Source organism: Mercenaria mercenaria, chromosome 7 (assembly GCF_021730395.1).
Source record: "Mercenaria mercenaria strain notata chromosome 7, MADL_Memer_1, whole genome shotgun sequence".
Classification (NCBI taxonomy): domain Eukaryota; kingdom Metazoa; phylum Mollusca; class Bivalvia; order Venerida; family Veneridae; genus Mercenaria; species Mercenaria mercenaria.
Window position 1 is genome coordinate 27369155 of NC_069367.1, and position 19374 is coordinate 27388528.

The following is a 19374-nucleotide window of genomic DNA, read 5'->3' on the forward strand; positions in this document are numbered from 1 at the left end:
ACAAGGGGCAACATAAAACCCATTATTTACAATTTCATTTACAAATATGTACCATATTTATTACTGCTACTGTTACCAGTTCTGTTCTAAACAAGTGTCTACATTGTACGTGACATCGTACTTTACTTTCGAAGCTTCAATTATTCTTCCCTTAGTTTTCTTAGAGCTTTATGGAGTCTGCATAAGTAAGAATATAATGTACCGACGGGGCCTAAATCTGTTCTTGACACGAAAACGGAAGGACGTGGCATATTCATGACACAACTCTGCAGTGCCTACGTACAGTTGTTCTCCCCGAAGCAATTAAACTGAATGTGAAAAGTATTGTTTGATGCATCAATTGTTTTGTTATCATTGACTAGCCGCCCACACTTGAAGAGATGAGAGGCTGACTGATTAAAGTACAACAAAAACATTTCACCATTCCGTAAACACCCGCTAGCACAAATTACAATAATCGGGCAAAACTAGCAGACCAATGAATACATAAGTAGATTACATTGTAATAGTAGACGATAACCGGAAGTTCTGGGAGCTTAGGAGGGTTTGCCTACAATTTTGAGTGGTATATAGTTCAACGTAATTGAAAACAATACTGGAAGCACTAAAGTAACCTAGGTAATCTTTTTGTAGAGAAGGTTGTCGATAAAGCCACAAGTTAGTAGGAAAATACATCTACCAATGCAGAACAGTTTGAAAGAAGAGTTACTTCACGCTCAATCTCTAAATCAATATATAACAGCATATGGCAAGAAAATGCCACTGTGCAATGCCATCTCACTAAACCTGTTTAATTGACTAGATATACCTTTTAATTATATATCTTAAAACATACATTTTCATCGATTCCAGCTAAAATAGATTTCAGATCTTATTTTATACCCTGTAGCAGTCTGAAGCAAAGATGCGATACAAAACAAAGCGCTAAAATTTCATAATCTTTGGCAAAAATAATTGGTTTCTTTAAGCCGCATTCATTAACAGAAACAGATTAATTTCCAGCATGCAGCTTGTGATTAAGCGGCCACATTTTGACGCGTTTTTCAACGTTTTAACACCTTACACCAAATACTAATTTCAGCTTAACGTGATTTGAAACATTAACTTTATATTTCAATGCAGTCCGTTACAAACGAGCAAAGACAATACGGGAGCTGTTAAAGAAATGAGCACAAAAAACATGTGACAGTTAAGTTAATATTTGAGAAAAAGAAGATTAATTAGTTTTTAGAGGTTGTTCGTTTTAATTTCTTCTCTTAGGTTGTAGTAAAAGGCAATCTTTTGAGAACTTAATTGCTGGGATCTACGCACATTGTATGTCTGTTGAATAGCTTTAGAACATGTTTACCTATTTTGTAGAACCGCATCAGTTAGTTATACAGTTTGTATTTTATAGAGGAAAATTACCGGATATATTACAGTGTCGCATTTCAATGCAAATAACATGTAATAAAATGTTAGTCGTCGTGGCACATTGTGTATTCGTTTATTCATCAAACCAAAGGTAGTTTTTCATTATCAAAACAAAGAAACGTCATTGCCATACGTAATATTCACATTTCCTTTCCCATCATAAAAATAATTACTCGTTCATACAAAAGATGTTGAATATAACTTTTACTTTTGCTAAATGGAAGATAAATATCTTGCATTAACTATAGCAACATATTAATAGCGACAATATGGGCTACTATAACTACATGCATGTACGAAGTTGCGTATTCTTAATAGAATAACAGTGGACATTGAAGCAGATAATATTAGAATACATTTTAGATTAACTGAAATTCCCTTTGCATCTGAAATCGATGAGAAACAAAATAACAGCAACTGGCAGATTAAAAAAATGTTAAAAACATATTATATATTTGGTTAAAATGAAGAGTGGTGTAAATTATAAAATAAGTTTACAACTAAAGTAAAGTCTAGACAGTAAAGTAAAACCTGCAAAAGCTCCGAATGAGAAATAAACATACACTGTCTCTTACGATGGCTTTGTGTTTTGCCTTTAGGGCGTCAAGAGAAAACTAATATTTCTTCAAATTCAATTTACCACACTTTCACTTCTCAAATTTCTCCCAAGTGTTTACATAGATTAAATAGTTATTGGTCTTTACGTTGTGGGCAAACACGCATTACGTGATAAATGGTTGCGAAATGAAAATTTGTTGTTCGGCTTTATTTGTTTAGCTTGATTAAAATTTTCTTCCGAGTAATTAAGGAAAAAAAGAATTAAATGTAGTTCTAGAAGGGAACAATCAACATGTAAAAGAATGGAAAATTCATATCTAGGGAAGAATGAAGTTTATAATTATACGTTTGTGAGTTTTCGGTAAGCATATTTACTCGTTCGGTGGCATTTTTGTCGCATCACTAGAGGTTAAAGATAAAAGAAACTTAGTTTGCTTAAGATGCGAGTTGTCGAATATTTTTCTTATGAAATTTCAAATTAAATAGAATTTCGTGAATTTTCATATTCGTCTTAATGTAAAAAAGACTGACTACATTATATTATGGCTTATCCGATACTGCTGTGTGTATTTCATTTCGGAAAATGTGCAACAAAATATTAACCCTTATCATGCTGGACAAAATTGCTTCTGCCTTTGCGACCAGTGTAGATCATGATCCGTGCAGTCTGATCATGATCTGCATTGTTCGCCATTTAGTCAGTATCTTTTTGGTAAGCACCCCTTTTAACAGTCAATGGTACTGTCCAAATTGAACGATGGGCAAGTCCATGACAGAAATTTAGCAGGGTAAGGGTTAAAAACGTGACTACTCTATCTAACCAATCATATCATACAGACATATGTTTAAAATCAAACAAGAAAAAAAAAACGGTTCAATACTCTATCCGTACTTTATACCCTTTATTTTCTGCAATTCCAGTTTTTATCCTTTTTTTTTGCCTTTCTTCAGAGAGTTTCATCAAGATTTGTTTTTAAAATTAACATTGTTTTAAGTATGTCTTCCAGTATTTCTTGTAAACAGATTGATAGCAAACGTATTTGTCCGACATTTATACGCGCTATTTCCTCGTGCGCTTTACAAGTCAAATACGCCTTTTGCTAGAAAACATCTTTTCTTTCGGTGAAATAGACAATTTTGATGATTTGTGGGTTTCTTCAATTATTTGTATAGATTCGCAGCCAGATATGTAACAATACAGTTTTCCTGTAGAATAGGTTGGAGATATTAAAACGTGTTTATTACGTTTCGCATACAGCCCTACCCATTATTGTAACTGCTAAAGCAATCATAACCGAAGCCTTCAATGGAATAGCGTTCATGCATGTACGTGCAAGAACTTGTGTGATTGCCAGCAATTATTAGAGAATACACATCTTTCTATACCTAGGTAATTTAGGTGGTTATCTCCGAAGGTAATGCGGAGGTGGAATTGTTACATTACGTTCTAATTTGAGTACAGAAGTTCACTTGACGATTGTGATACAAAATTAACACTGCATGCTTTAAACGTACATCAAAATAATCAAGTCTTTAAAACAGCAACGTTAATAACATTTTCAAAATGGCAGTTTCTTTATGTATTTAGTATAAGGATGAGCTAATTGCCTCTTTTATACATCATCTCACAGATTACAGACTACGTATGTATGTGTGTTCAAAACTAAATAATAAAAAAAAACGCATAGAAATAAATTTTCAGAGATTTTGAGTTTCGTGTCTTTAAAGAGTTTACTGGTTCAAGGTGTTAGCCCTATTGCTGAACTCGAATTTCCTTAATTAGTCGTAATACATTTCAATAATGCAACAGTTACAAATATATAAGGGTTATTATAGTAGTAGCTCGGTCCGAGATCTTGTATTCGGTTCGAGTGGATTTTGCCTGATCGGATCTCACAAGGCGCCAAGCACAGAGTGTGATCCGTCCTTGCAATATCCACGAGAGCCGAATACAAAATCCCAGGTCTAGCTTCTGTTGTAATGACCCTTTTATTATATACCTCCACCTTTTTGTTTGTTGTTTTGTGAGCAAACAAAATCTTAAATATTTGTCGTTGTTAGAATAGAAATGAGTGATGTTTTTGTGTGCACTATTTGTAAAACTATGTTAGGTCATGCATATTAAATGAAAGTAGTCCGACAACATACAATACAAAAGGGGCAATACGGAGCTTTTTTCTGCCTGTTCATATTTACTTATGAAATACAAGCTGTTCTTTGACAGAATTTATGTAATTATATATATAATAAAAGGATGTTACGATTTGTAAAGGAAGTTCTGCTTTAGTATTTCCGTCTGTTATTTCATATAAATTGAGAATTTTTAAGTATATAACTTGTTGACATACCAAATAAAAAGCAAACAAAAACTTGATCCATAAAACTAATATCTGGAATACATAACATCGTGAAAATAATGAACACGGATGCAGCATCTGTTTTAGATTATGATTTTATTTGTCACGAATAGTTATTACTATCTTTACCATTATAACTTTCATTAATACGAGTACTACCATTATTATTGTTAGTATAATTTTTATTTGTAATATTTTGAGTATTATCATTATTATTTTCATTATTCTTATAATCAATATTACAATTGTTTCTCCTTTTATTTTTGCCTTTTTTTTTCATCAGTATTCTTATATTATCATTATCATTAGAAGAAGTGGTTTTCCATACGTTAAACCAGTTTTTTTTTTATTTACCTAGGGGAAGCAAATATGTTCTTGTAAAATATGTCTACAAGAGTTACCTCCATTGGTTCATTCAGAAGTAGACGGGTTTTTACTAACCTCAGAACTACAAAAACAAGAAAGTGTAATGATTTTGAAATGATAAAACTGAGAATGAAAGATCGTTGAGAAATAAAATATTATTTCCGTTAATAGCGCGTTCAAAACACACTAAAATATTCCTGAAATTGGTAGTTTATTTGTGCCGGATATATAGATATTAATGGGTCTGAAAATGTGTAAGCTTTGTAGTCTGTTAATGCACGCTTTACCGCCCACCAACTAATCACTACAGCAGCAAATGTTTGTCATTTCTTGTTAGATTAGAAACCAGATTACCTCCCCTAAGTTATATTTATTACCGCTAGTGAATGTCGCACGTGGTGAATTTAGACGTGCACTGCGATCGTGGAACAGACACTGTGTCTTGTTTGTTTTTTGACGAGGATGGAATGCAGAAACATAAAAAATGACTTGTAGCAAACAATTGAAAAAACATTCTTTTTTGTTTAAGCGTGCATTAAATAATTATGGAATGAATTTGTTAGGAGCTTTGTTAATGTGTTCTACAGACGAAAAAGTTCTGCCAATTATTAGTGCATTTTAGTGTGTGCTTTCCCTAATTGATGATTGAGATATGCTACACATGCAAACTTCCGTATCTCCCAACACTGATCCGTTTGTAACATCTTTTAAAGATTATACCAGTTCATTTTAGCTCAGCTGTGATGAAAGCTCTAATGTCTGCTTCGTGGCAAAACAGAACCGGTATCATATGAAAACATTCCGTCACGACTCCAAAAGGGACTCAAAATCATGGTTTCCTGGTCTGGCGCGCCGCCATCTTGCTACACAATCAGTTCTACATTTTTGATGTCAATATCCACCTCAGATGCAGCCAAGTGGTAGAGTGCCCGCTTTGAGTGCGGAAGGTTATGGGTTCTCTTTCTGGTCGCGTCATACCAATGGCGTGAAAAATGGTATCAGTAGCTACCTTGATTGACATACTTGCGCAGCATTAAAAGGGAGGAAACCATTTGCTCTTTTCTCGTATGATCATGGTGACTGATACCAGCGGAAAATCATTATCGGGATTGATTACTTATTATAGATATAATAAATGGTATTCATGTCTTCACATTTGGCCTACAATAGATCATATATAATCTATTTTGTATCAGTTAAGTCTTCCATGAATGCTAGAATACAAATAACCATGATTAGAAATATATATTTAGGACATATAAATATTCAATTTAAGATTTTAGATTTTTTATTTTAGATTTCAAATTTATTTTTCAGTCATTTAGTAACCAAAATAAGATACATTTCTCTGAAAAATACTCAAAACAACGTCAAAAATCAGAATTTGAAAAAGTGTACTAAAATATGTTAGCGGTAGAAGTCCACTGTCAGGGGAAACAACTATGTTTGTGGTTGTTTTTATCCCTGTAAGAGTCTTAAAACATTCTACATAGCGATTTTGAATCTGTTTTGCCAAACTGTTGTTTTGGCACCTTCGTGCCTAAATGCCCGATTTCCCTAGGAATAAACCGGCGATTTTGATTAATGTAACGTCAATGATAAACGCACACACTCTGTGATTTAGCCGATTTACAGACTAATCATCAGGTCTTTCGTGTCCATTTATTCTGGTATCATTACAAATCGGATTGGTTTCTAGCCTCATCAAAACAGTCTAGCCGCCTCGTTTGAGGGACCACACCACATTTATCTACACATTGGTAGATTTTCAGCGCATTCTGTAGTTGATATATGAGTCCCGCGTGCACTATTGAATTAAGACTTTCGGCTCTATTCGTATACCAGTAGACAAATCTGTCTGTCTCATCTTCTCCTTTGGGACAACTGACTAGCTTTAAAATCTGTTTTTATGATGCCTTTCATATCTAGTATCAAGTCTTATTTAAAACGGTTGCCTGTCCCTCCAGAATCATGTTTCACCGTAACGCCAGAAATAATATTATATATTACTTCCCATAATCATTAGTCTTTCATATACGTCAAATATATGTTGTTGTTTTTTGTTTTTTTCTTCTTTTCTTTTTTTCATCGTGCCATACTGATGCGTTCGATTTTTCAAAGCAAAAAGGAATGTCCCATATCGTTGACCGTGGCAATCGTGCATATGAGTTACTCGCAGGTAGCTGAATCAAGGTTATACATTACCTTCTTATCTTCATATTATGACAGTATCAGGAACACCGTCACTTGATTTCCAGGGCCTCCGTGGCCGATTGTATTTTGACTACGAATCCTTTCCTTCTTACGGGTGCAGGTTTGAAACTCCAGGAAGGGGTACTCTCTAGTTAATATCGGACCATTAGTGGTCTTCCTTGGCGTTTTCCTGTTCTTAAAGTCATTCCATTATGTTATAAGCTATCGAAATAAAAAATGCATTTTAAAAGAAAGAAGAAAAACCGATGTAATAAAAGCCTATATCGGTAAATGGAGACATATGACGTATAATGCTCTTGTAAATATAGATCCAAGCGAAACAACTCGTACTCTGACTCTCGCTGATGGCATGATGAGTTGTGCATCTTGTATTTATAACTATACGTAACAAAATAAGAACGTACTGATATAGTTCTCTCCCTTTGAGTACAAATTACAATTGATATTAGTTTTTAATAATAATACACTTGCAAAAGTTACTGGTTTCTCTTATTGTACCTGTTTGGTTTTGTATGGCATATCAGCCGTTACAGGTACTTTAATGTGCATATTGATTGAATGATGCACGCTTTTATCTCATTTTATTGGTATCTTAAAAGGTATACTAGACTCAGATTTCATCTAATTCCTTGTACTAACACTTTGAAATAGTGCACGCTCAATACATGTATGGTAGTACTACATGTACCACTGAAAACATTTGATTTTTACAAACGCGTATAATAGTATACATTTAATACATTTGACATTTGATCAAAATTGCCAATAACTAAAGGTAAAGTATGTTAGTGAATGATGAGCATTTGATTCTTTAAAGAGATTTGAATGGATTCTATGAACGTAATAATTTATTTTCGCTTAGTTGTAAAGATGTCTTATCACTTATTCCAGTCATTTTCTTCGGAGGTAAAGTATTGGTATTTAATGAGGTGGTGGGTATGTACTGCTTTCGTGGTATGCGGTCGGTACGTTGTCATGTACTCATTTTGAATGGAACGAAACAAACTGATAAAATAGTAACGTCAATCCTAGTTACAAACATTTTGAAATGTCCGGGAGACAGTGTTAAACGTAAGAGGGAAAAAAACGAATAGAAATTAAATAGTATATACAAATTGTATATATAATATTTTTTGAAATAAATTCTGTTTATGACACACAAGCGAACATGCTTAACAATATGAGATTCAAAGGTTGTAGTTGAAAAATAGAAGGTATACGCAATGGTTGTTGCCTAAGACATAGAACCCGAATGAAACTTGTTAATAGAAGTAACCGATAATCAAACATAATTCGATTTAATTGATAATGAAATTCCAATCATTTACCAATCGTTAAATTAAGGCTGAAAATATACATACGCGCATTTTTTACCAGAGAAAAAGTACTCACAGACAATTGAATTACACAAATCGAATTAAAGACCTACATACTGACAGGGTCATATTTTTCGCAGTTGTTTCGTTTCCTAAATTTAATCTAAATAACAAATTAAATTTCCACGAGATTTAATACTTGTGTAGGAAATAAAACTTCTCTTATAGCTAAATTGACAGTGGGGGCAAAACAGTCCTGAGCATAATCGTGTGAAGAAATTATGTCATAACAGTTAATGCAATAATCGACCATTGTCTAATCCTAATTAAACATGGCAACCATACATCAAAAACATTCGTTTCTCCATCAACAATTGCCACAAATGACTTAAAAAATATGGTTTCCGTTATTCAAGGATGTGCATGTATAATGATAAAGAAGATAATGAAAATAATAGTTAGGGAAAAAACGATACAGGAAATGATGGTGACAATGATGATTATGATGATGATGATGATGATGATGATGATAATGATGATAATGTATATAGTATAGACAGGTATCTTAATTTCCTCCACGATGGAAAGAAGAGGAGCAATTTGGTAACTTGCCCCTCACCCTTTCTCCTATTAATTTAAAAGAAAATGTCATCTTTCTTTCTGATAAAACTGAAATCTGCAGCCCGGGTTATCACAGATTCTGAACTAATTCACACTTCATATAATGAAGGTTGCTACATTATTTTTGACATTCCATGAATATACGTTATTATTAAAGTGGTCGAGATGTCACTGTGAAGGTAAAACTACCCTCTATATAACATATTTCTAAAATGATATGGCGGATTTACTTATACAAGATTTAAATAAACGCCGAAAAAGTAACAATATGTGTGAATACATCAGTCTAGTTCACTCTATGTCAAATGTAGTGAAAGCGAACTAATGTAAATTGCGTTATTGCTCTATTTGGCTATTTCTACATTTTTCCGTACTTTATTTGCAGCAGAATTTCGCATTATGTATACAAAAATAATGTCAGAGTTTATCAAAAGAGTACGAATGTGTTTTCGCAATCTCTGAAAGTTTCTTGCGGTATAATATACTTGATTTTAAATCACAACGTTCCGGTTTTATACAATTCGTCTTGTTGCAGCGATTTTCAAATCGATTTTCTGACAGAAAAAAACAGAGAGTTTCGCAAAGTAAATACAATAAAATGATACGTTTGATTTATAAGAAAAAACTGTTGCTTAGAGTTCAATGCATGTAATATCTATTCAAATCTGATGCTGTATTGATTTGATAAAACCTTATTACATTCTCTTGCAATCGATGGACTTCTTTCATTTTACAAAGAAGCATGACGCATGCTGATTGAATTATGGGTCTCTAAAGCAATCTATAAAATGTGTTTATGCTTTAAACGTCATATTTGAAAAATAAAATGAAATGTTTTCAACAAGCACGTCCGCAGTATAACTTTTATGTGACTTTTAAAGATATAAAAGATTTGTAATGTTGAAACTTGCAAAAAACTGAAAATGTTTGTCTATTGATTGTTCATTTTACATCGTTTGTTAAAGTATTACATTTATCAACATTTATTTCAGTATTGCGTCCCCACCTAATATAAAAAAAAAACAATTTCATACGGATCATACAAAATGATAAAGAAAAACGTTTTGTTTTACACTACTTACTTAATGGGTGAACTTTTAAACCGAAAATAAAAACACAAATGGCTGCAAGAAAAGACAAAAAATAAACATCGCACTTTAATGTAACCGTCCCGCCGCGTGGTTTATGAAATTATTAAACACGGAATGTATTTGATGGAATATAATGCCCTAAAACGTTTATATATAGGGACGTTGCATGGTACATAAAATCACTAAATGTCAGATTTCCAGACGCATATCTTACTTTAACTTCCATTTTGTTCGTGCAATTCCACTATGATTACATACACGAAAATCTTTACTGCCGGCTCGTAATTGAATAAGAAACATTTTTCGATGAAAATTACCCCCTGTTTGGATTTATTTGCGCGCACTAATTCTTCTGATTGAGTAAATAAAACTCTTCATCGTGCTGGAAGCAATCTCGATTATGGACAGGTGCTTTGCTGAAATTTATATCGTTTTTATCGCGTTCTTACGTGTTTCGAAATTCGGTTAAAACCAAATCTTATGTTATCTGATGTAAATTAAAGCTCGTTACTTGCCTTTTAGAGGATAAATATTGAAAATTTTGACCCATCTTCCAGCACGCCAATAAAACATGTCAAGTGACATTGGCAAATGGATTTTTCTTGAAACTCATGTGGCTATAGATTGAAGAAGACAGATAAATTCTGTTTGTATTTTTTTGATGTTGTTGTTTGTCTGTTGGTTGTTATTTTTTGTCTTCTTCATTTTTGTTTTGTTTTGGATTGTTTTCATTTTTTTCAAAACTTGGATTGATCAAACCTCCAAAAGCGATCTGGATATTTCATTCAATGTAAGACAATTTCCACATAGATATCAGCACCATTCAACGTGTTTTTGCCATGTCAGAAAATAACTTTATTTACAGTCAGTTCTTACAAACCATAGTGCCATAAGGGACACTGAATAACGGCGTTGCGTCATAAAACCTAAACACGATACTTTCATACCATACAACCTACAAAATGGCGTATTTGCGTGCTTGATCCTTGTTTCTCCGACTGTGTTGATTTGTCTGTATATAAAATCTACGTTCTGTTCTCAATTATCCTTTCAGAACGCAACTCCAGTAATAAAATAAAGACGTAAGTTATTGCCCTCTATGGGGCTTTTAAAGAAAGTAATCCCGAGATTGCTGAAAGATTTCCAGTGCCAGAATACCAGTAGATGTCTGTGCAATGAACCTCATGTTATATAACACAGATAAATGGTTTAAAAGTGCAAATCAGAAAACACATTTATCTAAGCAAGGACAGATGCTCAAAATGAAATAGATATGTTTCAAGAACGCAGCTTTTCTAAAGCAAACTCCAACAGATGTGTCTGTATAGATACATAAATAACAGACTGATTTGGACACAAAAAGCACATACATGTAAACATAAGAAAATAGATTAACAACGAGGACAAAATAAATACACCATTGTTACCGCAATGGGCCGGTTTATAGAGAAAATAATTTCATTAAGGAGTTTTAAGCATGAAGACTTACCTTGCTCAGAAATGACTCAAATGCGACACCTAATGAGAATTACATAATATATATGATTGGCCAACTATAAATTAAAATGCAAATGAAAACTTGTTTCTGTATGTTGATATTCTTTTGATTAATAGATGCAGAAATTTGCTACTGACAGCAGGTACTATAAACCAGCAGAATATTAGCAAGATTTTCAAGGAATCTGAACCGCCACTTTTATCTCTACTGGCTGCAGGTATAGAGTATTATTAAACTTGGCACAGTATCTTGTACACCGCTGTGTACGTAAATGTTTTGCATGTGTCCATGCTTTAAATATCCCCCAGGAGGTCCAAGCAATCGTGGGGGATTATCATTAAATCTGACATATCCTCTGGTATTCCGTTCTACAGGTGAACATTTTGTGTGTGTCCATTTCCGCAAAAAACTTCCGTGAGGTCCAATTAACATGTTTGTCTATTTGGCACTACATTGTTAGAGGATGTCGTGTGTTAGAAAGGAATTCGCATTGTGTAGGTTATTCTTTAGCCTGGCTCCCTGACTGTATGGTTATTTTATACATACCCTATGTAAGTACATCTAAAGCCTCTAACATAGCACAGTTTTATCTGATGGCTAAACCATACATGTTCGGAGCCAAGGGCAAAAACAGATGTCAACCTAGAAACAACCTGCTGAAGTTACTTCCACTGTTAATGAAGAAAGCATATATATGAGAAATATAACAGAACAGACACAGGGATGGGAGCCGGTCTTGTTATTCCTCTACACGCAGAATGGTAGGATTTGAGCATTTCACCATCCAACCTTATAACTGCATTTACTTTGTGAATTGTATTTGTATTCATTTAATATTTCTTTGAAAATTAAACATTACTGCACAAAGGATATTACTAGCTCAATAAAGTCAGCATGTTTGTAAAAGAAGCGCGAATGAGTGCTTTAGAGATAGCCTTTTACTGCAACACAAAATATATTTAATGTTTTTTAAATTTTTATCTTGCTCTAATTAAAGGCTGTACGTAATACTTTAATATTTTTACTTTATATATTTTGAAGACGTACAGAATAAAAGCATAGTTATCAGTAGAAATGAGTATTTATGTTATGATACGGTATACATTGTATAAGGCTCGAAATAAGAGAAATGAGAAAAAAGCAGAAGTGTTATATATTCATTCAAAGGTTTCTATTTAAGTACAACTAATATATGTCTAGCTAGGCACGGTATAATATACTGGAAATGTGTTATGCCCCCGGGCATATACTGATTGAATTGTCCGTCCGTTCTTTTTTTCAACAAATGTGTGCTTTACATGACATTTAATTGTGAATGTTTAGTAAGGAGGAGGATATATATCAAAAACTTCAAAAATCGATGTAATATTGCTTCTGAAATCTGTTGTTGCTCGGCATCTTGTAGTAGACGCAAAATATGTTTTTATACATTTTGTGTTCTGCTATGACAGCAGTTGTGTTATGTTCGAAAAGATCCCAGACCAGTTGTTTGCATTCTTGTTCTGGTAGGTAAACATGCACCGACTTCTCACTATATTAGTTTTTACTCTGTAATATTGCGAATTTCATTTTGAAATGTTGTAACAAATGCTTCTTTATCACTGTCTGGTGAAGTGAGTACATCGTCAGGCTTGTTGATTGTATCGCCGTAAATGTTTTGTTTCCACAAGTCAAAAACTTCAGTCTGTACTGAGAAAAGGGAGTATTGTACTTGTATGAACCAGGAAAATGCCGCTGTTATTTTAGTACAAGAAAAACGCGTTCCGCATTAGAAAAGGAAAATGCGCAGGGACTTAACAACACTGCATGAACTATAAAATTTCAAGTGTTTTGCGGATATTTTGCTTTATCAGGTATTGTGCATACTTATGCCTGATAACCATTAAATAAATGCGCATTATGATGCAACAGTTTAATTGCCGACCTGTAACCATTTCTCGACCGAACTTGTATAACCAATTTGATGCCATTTTTCCACCTAATTTATATAACCATTAGGCACATCAAGCTGAGTGTATATTGTATGCTCGGGTTTTCATGGGATGCGATTTGTTCATCAATTGTGCTATAGTTTGATCTTCTTTGGGTCTCTAATAATTCGTACCCCGAAGCTATTCGACTATTAATAGTAACAAAGAGCTTTAAAAATAAATAGATCGGCAACTTGGAAGGCATATAGAGCAAATCTCGCCAATATCCCGTGACAACTGAATGAGATCTCGTTTACTGGAGATAACGCCGATTCACGCTCTGACACGAGATCACGCGAGATGACAGCCAGTTGCCATTCTGTGTATTTTATACTTCTTTGATAGTAACAACAGTCTGCATAAACGCCCATAATGCTGTAATGTATAGCAAAATGTGTTTATCGCATAACTTACGCAATAAAATATCAATATACTTACCTAAAAACACGACATGCATGTAAATGAATGTCATAGCAATGTTATGTTCTATCTTGTTATATTTATAACCACAAAATTAGAAAATGTGTTGCTTATCATTGAATATGGTGCAGCAATACAATTGTGCTGTAACTGTCAAGAATATGTATTCCTAATTGACAGTTATTTAGGTAATCAGAACAGACAATTATATTAATGAGATGACTGAATTCTTAACGCAAACATGATGACGAGGATTTTGCGAATAATTTGCCTGGTTACATTACTTGCACGAGTTGCACGGCCATATTCTTGCAATAGTATCTCAATAAAACAGGTCGTTTATTGTTGTTGTTGTCTTAGGACAAAGGATTAAATTTCGATGCTTGACACATATGTACGTATATTGAAATAGAAAATGTTTTTCGTGCAGTTTAAATGACACAAATCTATTCATCTCCACGTCTCAGTCCTATAAACAGGACTATTTGTCTCGACACATTTCCCCTTATAACGTTAAGGCCCGCGTAACGATTGAGTTTAATCAAGCATCCCCAATGTCATGAGGTCCGAACAGTCAATAGCCAGTACTCTAAGCCAGCGGAAAAGAACATCATTATCACATATTTGGTCCTTCTTGAACCTATTGCCCATGTGAGTGCGATAGTGATAAAGCAAAGCTGACATGCGAGAAATCTCATTTTCTTCTACTGTCCATTTTGTCTCTTCATTTTCATATTGAGTGAGAAAGGCTGTATCTGGTGGCATTTTAGAGAAACACAATTTACTTTATGTAATTCCAGATAGTTATCGGACGGTGTTTTGTGTAATAAAGATCATGTCTGTTATTGTTCTCGGTAACATATTTTCCAGAATAATGATGAAAGAAGACAAACAGATGGATGATACCGTCAAATCTTTGTAAATGGTCTCCTGTATTAAACGGTCACTTGTCTTAAAGTACCGCATTTGTTGTTTCCCATTTCTATAAGCTGATTGCAAAGTAACCCGTATTAAACAACAACTTGTCATAAAAGTTCACTTTTGTTGCCTCCCTTGACTGCTTAATACAGATATCACTGCATTTACAAGTCATGTATTTCGCACAAGGTATATTGATATGATATGTATTGTAAACTAACTTACAGCAATGAATCAATATTTAGACATTTATAACTTCCCGTCAGCGAACATAAATGCACCATCCCCACTTCCCTTAAAAATGAATTGATATTTTGTAAATCTAATTATTGTTCCTGAAACAGACTGTCTGTAGACATTTTGTTTATATTATATAGCATGAGATCAGTAATGAGTTTGTTTGTTGTTATACAAAGGTGTTGAATTCAATAGAAATATATTTCAGTTGAAAGACAAACTAGACTGGTTCGACCGTATGATTTGTTCTGTGGAATTTTAACCAGTCAGTTAAGCAGATTATTTTATATCTCTACATTTATTTAGTTACGTCCCTTGGCTCCAAACGGTATTTTAATTAGAATAAATTCGGTAACATATACACATGTAAAAAGTGGACAAACTGATAATGTATTAACCGAAATTGGGATCTTTCATGTTGGAGGAAGACGGCGGTGTCTCCCTCAAAGTTTTATTTCAAACACGGGCGGTCACCTTGGAAAATCTGCGAGCATAAGGCGGTAAAGAAATACCTTTTGCCACATAGTTACAGACTGAAGAGATCCTGGATAATCTTTTCAAGATATTACATTAACACGTGGTGCAAAGTTCTCGAATTGACAAAGCAAAAAGCAGCATACAATTGCTCGGAGCCCTTTTTCCTGTCAACTGCAGTGTGATGGAAAGAAACCAGAATTGAATTCGTTGATTTTTTTTTTTTTTGCACATTCTTAACTGTTTTTGCCATGATCTTATCTCATTTAAATTGAAACATCACTGCAAACAAAGACAAAACTAATTTTCGGAGGAATCGGAATCCCAGGGGGATAGTTTCTCTAAACTGCGATTAAAAAATAGTTAACAAATGCCCCCAAGCTGTCACACGACATGTCTCATTAATTACAAATATACTGTAATATGGTACCAATATTGCAGCGCTCTTCCTGAGAGCGGTAATGCTTTAAACTAATTTAAGAACACGAGTTCTTGGTGTTTTGTTGCTACAAATTAGGATACGGGATATTTTTCTTCCTTAGATTCAAGATTCATTGCAGTTACCTCGTGCTTGAAACGCACGTTGCGAATGCTGCCCCTTTTTATATCAACAATTTGTATTTGATGCTGCACTCCGCCTTCTTTACATTATCACAGTACTGCAACCACTAAACATAAAAGAATAACTCATTACAAGAGTTCCAGTCTCTGCACGCTCTACTAGGTAATGGGGAAGGGTTGGGCAACTCTAAGTTGCGATCGTACCAAATAGTTACAGGTACAAAGTGTTTGCCCATTTTTTTCTAGTACATGTATTTCAGGCTATGCAAATATTTTTAATTATGTATAAACCCGATGGATTTGAAAAAAAACTTTTCTGTGATAACCCAAGTGATGGAAAGTATATTTCTTATTTCTTTTTTTTTTCAAACTTAAATTGCGATTAAAATCGCCATTCTATTTTGGTTAACTTTATCGCTAAATCCATAGAATAGATTCCTTATGTGGACTTAACGGAAAGAAAATCTGTTCAAATTTCTAGTCAGATATATCAACTTTTTTCAGTTCGTGAAATGTACCTAAAGATATTTACATTTGCCGCACCCGAGCATCAAAGCAAACGATCAGTATCTTGAATATCCGCAAAAATCGTTCCACTCGAAATTTACTGGATTATAGCCAATTTGTTACTGAGCTATCAAGTTTGAAAATGATTTACGGTGAATCAATAAAAGACTCTGACTTATTTGGTCTGGGTCCGATATGTGATTTCCTCACATGATTTATGGCATCTGAACAGAGGTTAGTGATGTAAATATGCGAGCTGGGAACAATCTAGTCCGTTGATGGAAATAGAATATAGGATCCACGGCGAATAAGTAGACAGCTTACAAGATGTTATAAACAACGTTAAAGCCAAACCTTTAGAAGCAGTTATTGCATACCGTCACATCACCGGTTTTAGTACTCTAAATTTTACATTCCTGTTTGTTTGTTTTTTTTACTTTTTTCTCTGACTGCAAATAAACTGCATTTTACAGCGATATAAAATCCGAAATTAAAACTGACCATTAAATTCCGTCTCTGAAAAATACAGCATTACAGGTAGCAGTGCCACAGAAATAGCTCAAGCGCAACGTCAGTCAATGAGGAAAAATGTATATTCTAAAATTTAATCTATAAAGTTATTTTTTTAGAATGTGATGACTGATGCAACAGTTACTGTAATCAATTCCATTTTGCACACTATGTTTAAAGATGTATTTTTCCATTTTTGAAATGTCTGGCATTCTTTTCTCATTAATTTGAAGTGATGTATTTTTTATACTGGTAATTGATGTAAAATCAACAGATTATGACTTTCATAATTCTTCTCCATAGGGAAATATGAAATCGTTATGCGTCTACCCGATAACATCTTTACAGTGAGAACAAATTCTGCTGGCTTTTCAGACTCAAAATTCAAAGGAAAATCTCGCTGAAATCTAAGGAAAATCGCAAATGATCCTGTTTGGAAATAATAGTAATTGTTTACGTAATTATAGCAATCCCAGAAGTAGATTTCAAGTATAGTTATCTCTTAATCATTTTATGATAATATTGCTAATGACTTTACATGGCATATAATTATTTCAACGCTTCTTTGTGTCTTTGAGACAACATTGTTGCAATATGTTAGCCCTAAACTAGTGCTATAAATCTTGCAGAAAGAATTCTATCCTTTTTTTGTGTGTTTTCCATCGAATAACACACATTTTACGCTGATTGCGTTAGCGCTATGAACGTTCCTACGATTCATTTCCAATATTGTAGTCGGTTATAAAACTGTCATTGGAGTTGTGTCTGTGTAAAATACGAAACTTGGATTACTAGTCATGTCTGTACGTTTGGATTGTTAACTACAGTTCACTTTTTTTCGCCCGTGGTAATCGTTTCCAATCTAGATATTGCGCGTAATTGCGCTTGCCGGCATTCGGAGACGGTTTAATAGCGTGGTTGGATTATGCCACGGAATTCATTCTTATTCTAATGTTTGTTATTGTGAAAGAAATGATCGTCAGATCAAAAAGAGGAGTATAATGTGGAAATTATTTATTTTCTGTTAAATCCGCATATGTTTCCATTTAAAATACCCGGGAGTTGGGTTTATTTCATATAATTTGGAAATTGCTTTGTTTTGTCTCTATTTTTTCCTGGTCGGCAAGGAATATAGTGTGCGCATTGAAAAATGGAAATTATCTGAAATGCTCTGTATTTAGTGTCTATCGTTTGGAATACGCTGTCATCCAATGTGTGATACAGTGTCTCTCTTGGATAATTGTGTCGTGAACATTGCCGGAAAATATTCTCATGTGGTATTATCTTTAATAAATATGCAAATGGTTTGGGTATATTGTGAGTTTGTGTGCTTAGTGTGTATCGTCCTTTTGCAAGGATTAATTCCAGAAGTGATTGTGAAGCAATTGGGCCCAACAATCGTGTCAACTAAATATGGAAAACTCCGAGGACCACTTGTAGAATTTCCGAAAGATTCATACATGCATTTTCCTCCTGTGGAGGCATATCTAGGCATACAATATGCCTCAATGCGTAACAACAACCTTCGATTTATGCAACCGTCCAGTCCCACTGAGCGGTACACAGGAATACATGCGGCCTGGGAGACGAAGCCTGTTTGCCCGCAAAAGTATGTAAGAGCGAAAGATTTATTAAAATACCTGCCAATCGGTAGTGTTCAATGGATAACGCGGATGACTAGTTTTACAAAGGAACAGGCGGAAGACTGTCTTAGTTTGAACCTTTTCGTTCCTTCAAGAGGTACAGGTAGCTTTTCATGAATGTATATTAGCCTAATTCTTTCCCTACATTATGTTACAAATACTTAGTTTGCTAAAATAGCGATCAATAATCCAGCAGTAATTTTTTTCTAATATAAAGATGACTTGACATGTAAACTGCGCGGCCAGTTGCGCATCGGAACCATTGAAAGTAAAGTTTAATTAGGTTGACCTAGAACAGGTCAATTGTATAATTGGGACTTGGCAATGGTGTTTCGATCGAATCAGAGAAATTTTGAAACAAATTTATTTAAAACCAACAATTAATAATTAATTTTAATTTAAACTTTAATATATATTAACATTTCCCAGCAGAGTATGGGTAAATTTTCATATTGCTGACTCGGATGTTACAGTGCAAGACTTGAGTAATTTTCTTATGACGCTGTTTTACAAGTTTGCTGCCAACATACGCAGCCACATTCAATATTTTTATGGATCCATTTAAAGTAAAACTAATATAAGTGGCCACAACGTGTATGCAGTAGATGTGATACTTTCTGCTACAATCCGAGGGGATCTGTTCCTCTTGCACATATTTTCTGCATATCATTACAACAGTTGAAATCAATATTGTTACATG

The 19374-nt window shown here is 34.0% G+C and overlaps 1 protein-coding gene across 4 annotated transcripts in view; it reads left to right on the top strand.

The window, feature by feature from the left end:
- The window catches only part of LOC123554482 (neuroligin-4, X-linked-like), a 413210-nt gene that overhangs the window by 349629 nt on the left and 44207 nt on the right, over positions 1–19374 (top strand). The window contains exon 1 of one of the 4 annotated variants that reach the window (XM_045344677.2): positions 17684–18771. The exons of the other annotated variants lie outside the window; for them this stretch is intronic. Within the exon in view, the coding sequence (XP_045200612.2) occupies positions 18243–18771 (529 nt within the window). The 5' untranslated portion in view covers positions 17684–18242. Of the gene's footprint in view, positions 1–17683; positions 18772–19374 lie in introns of those variants that run through there. 4 annotated transcript variants of the gene reach the window in all.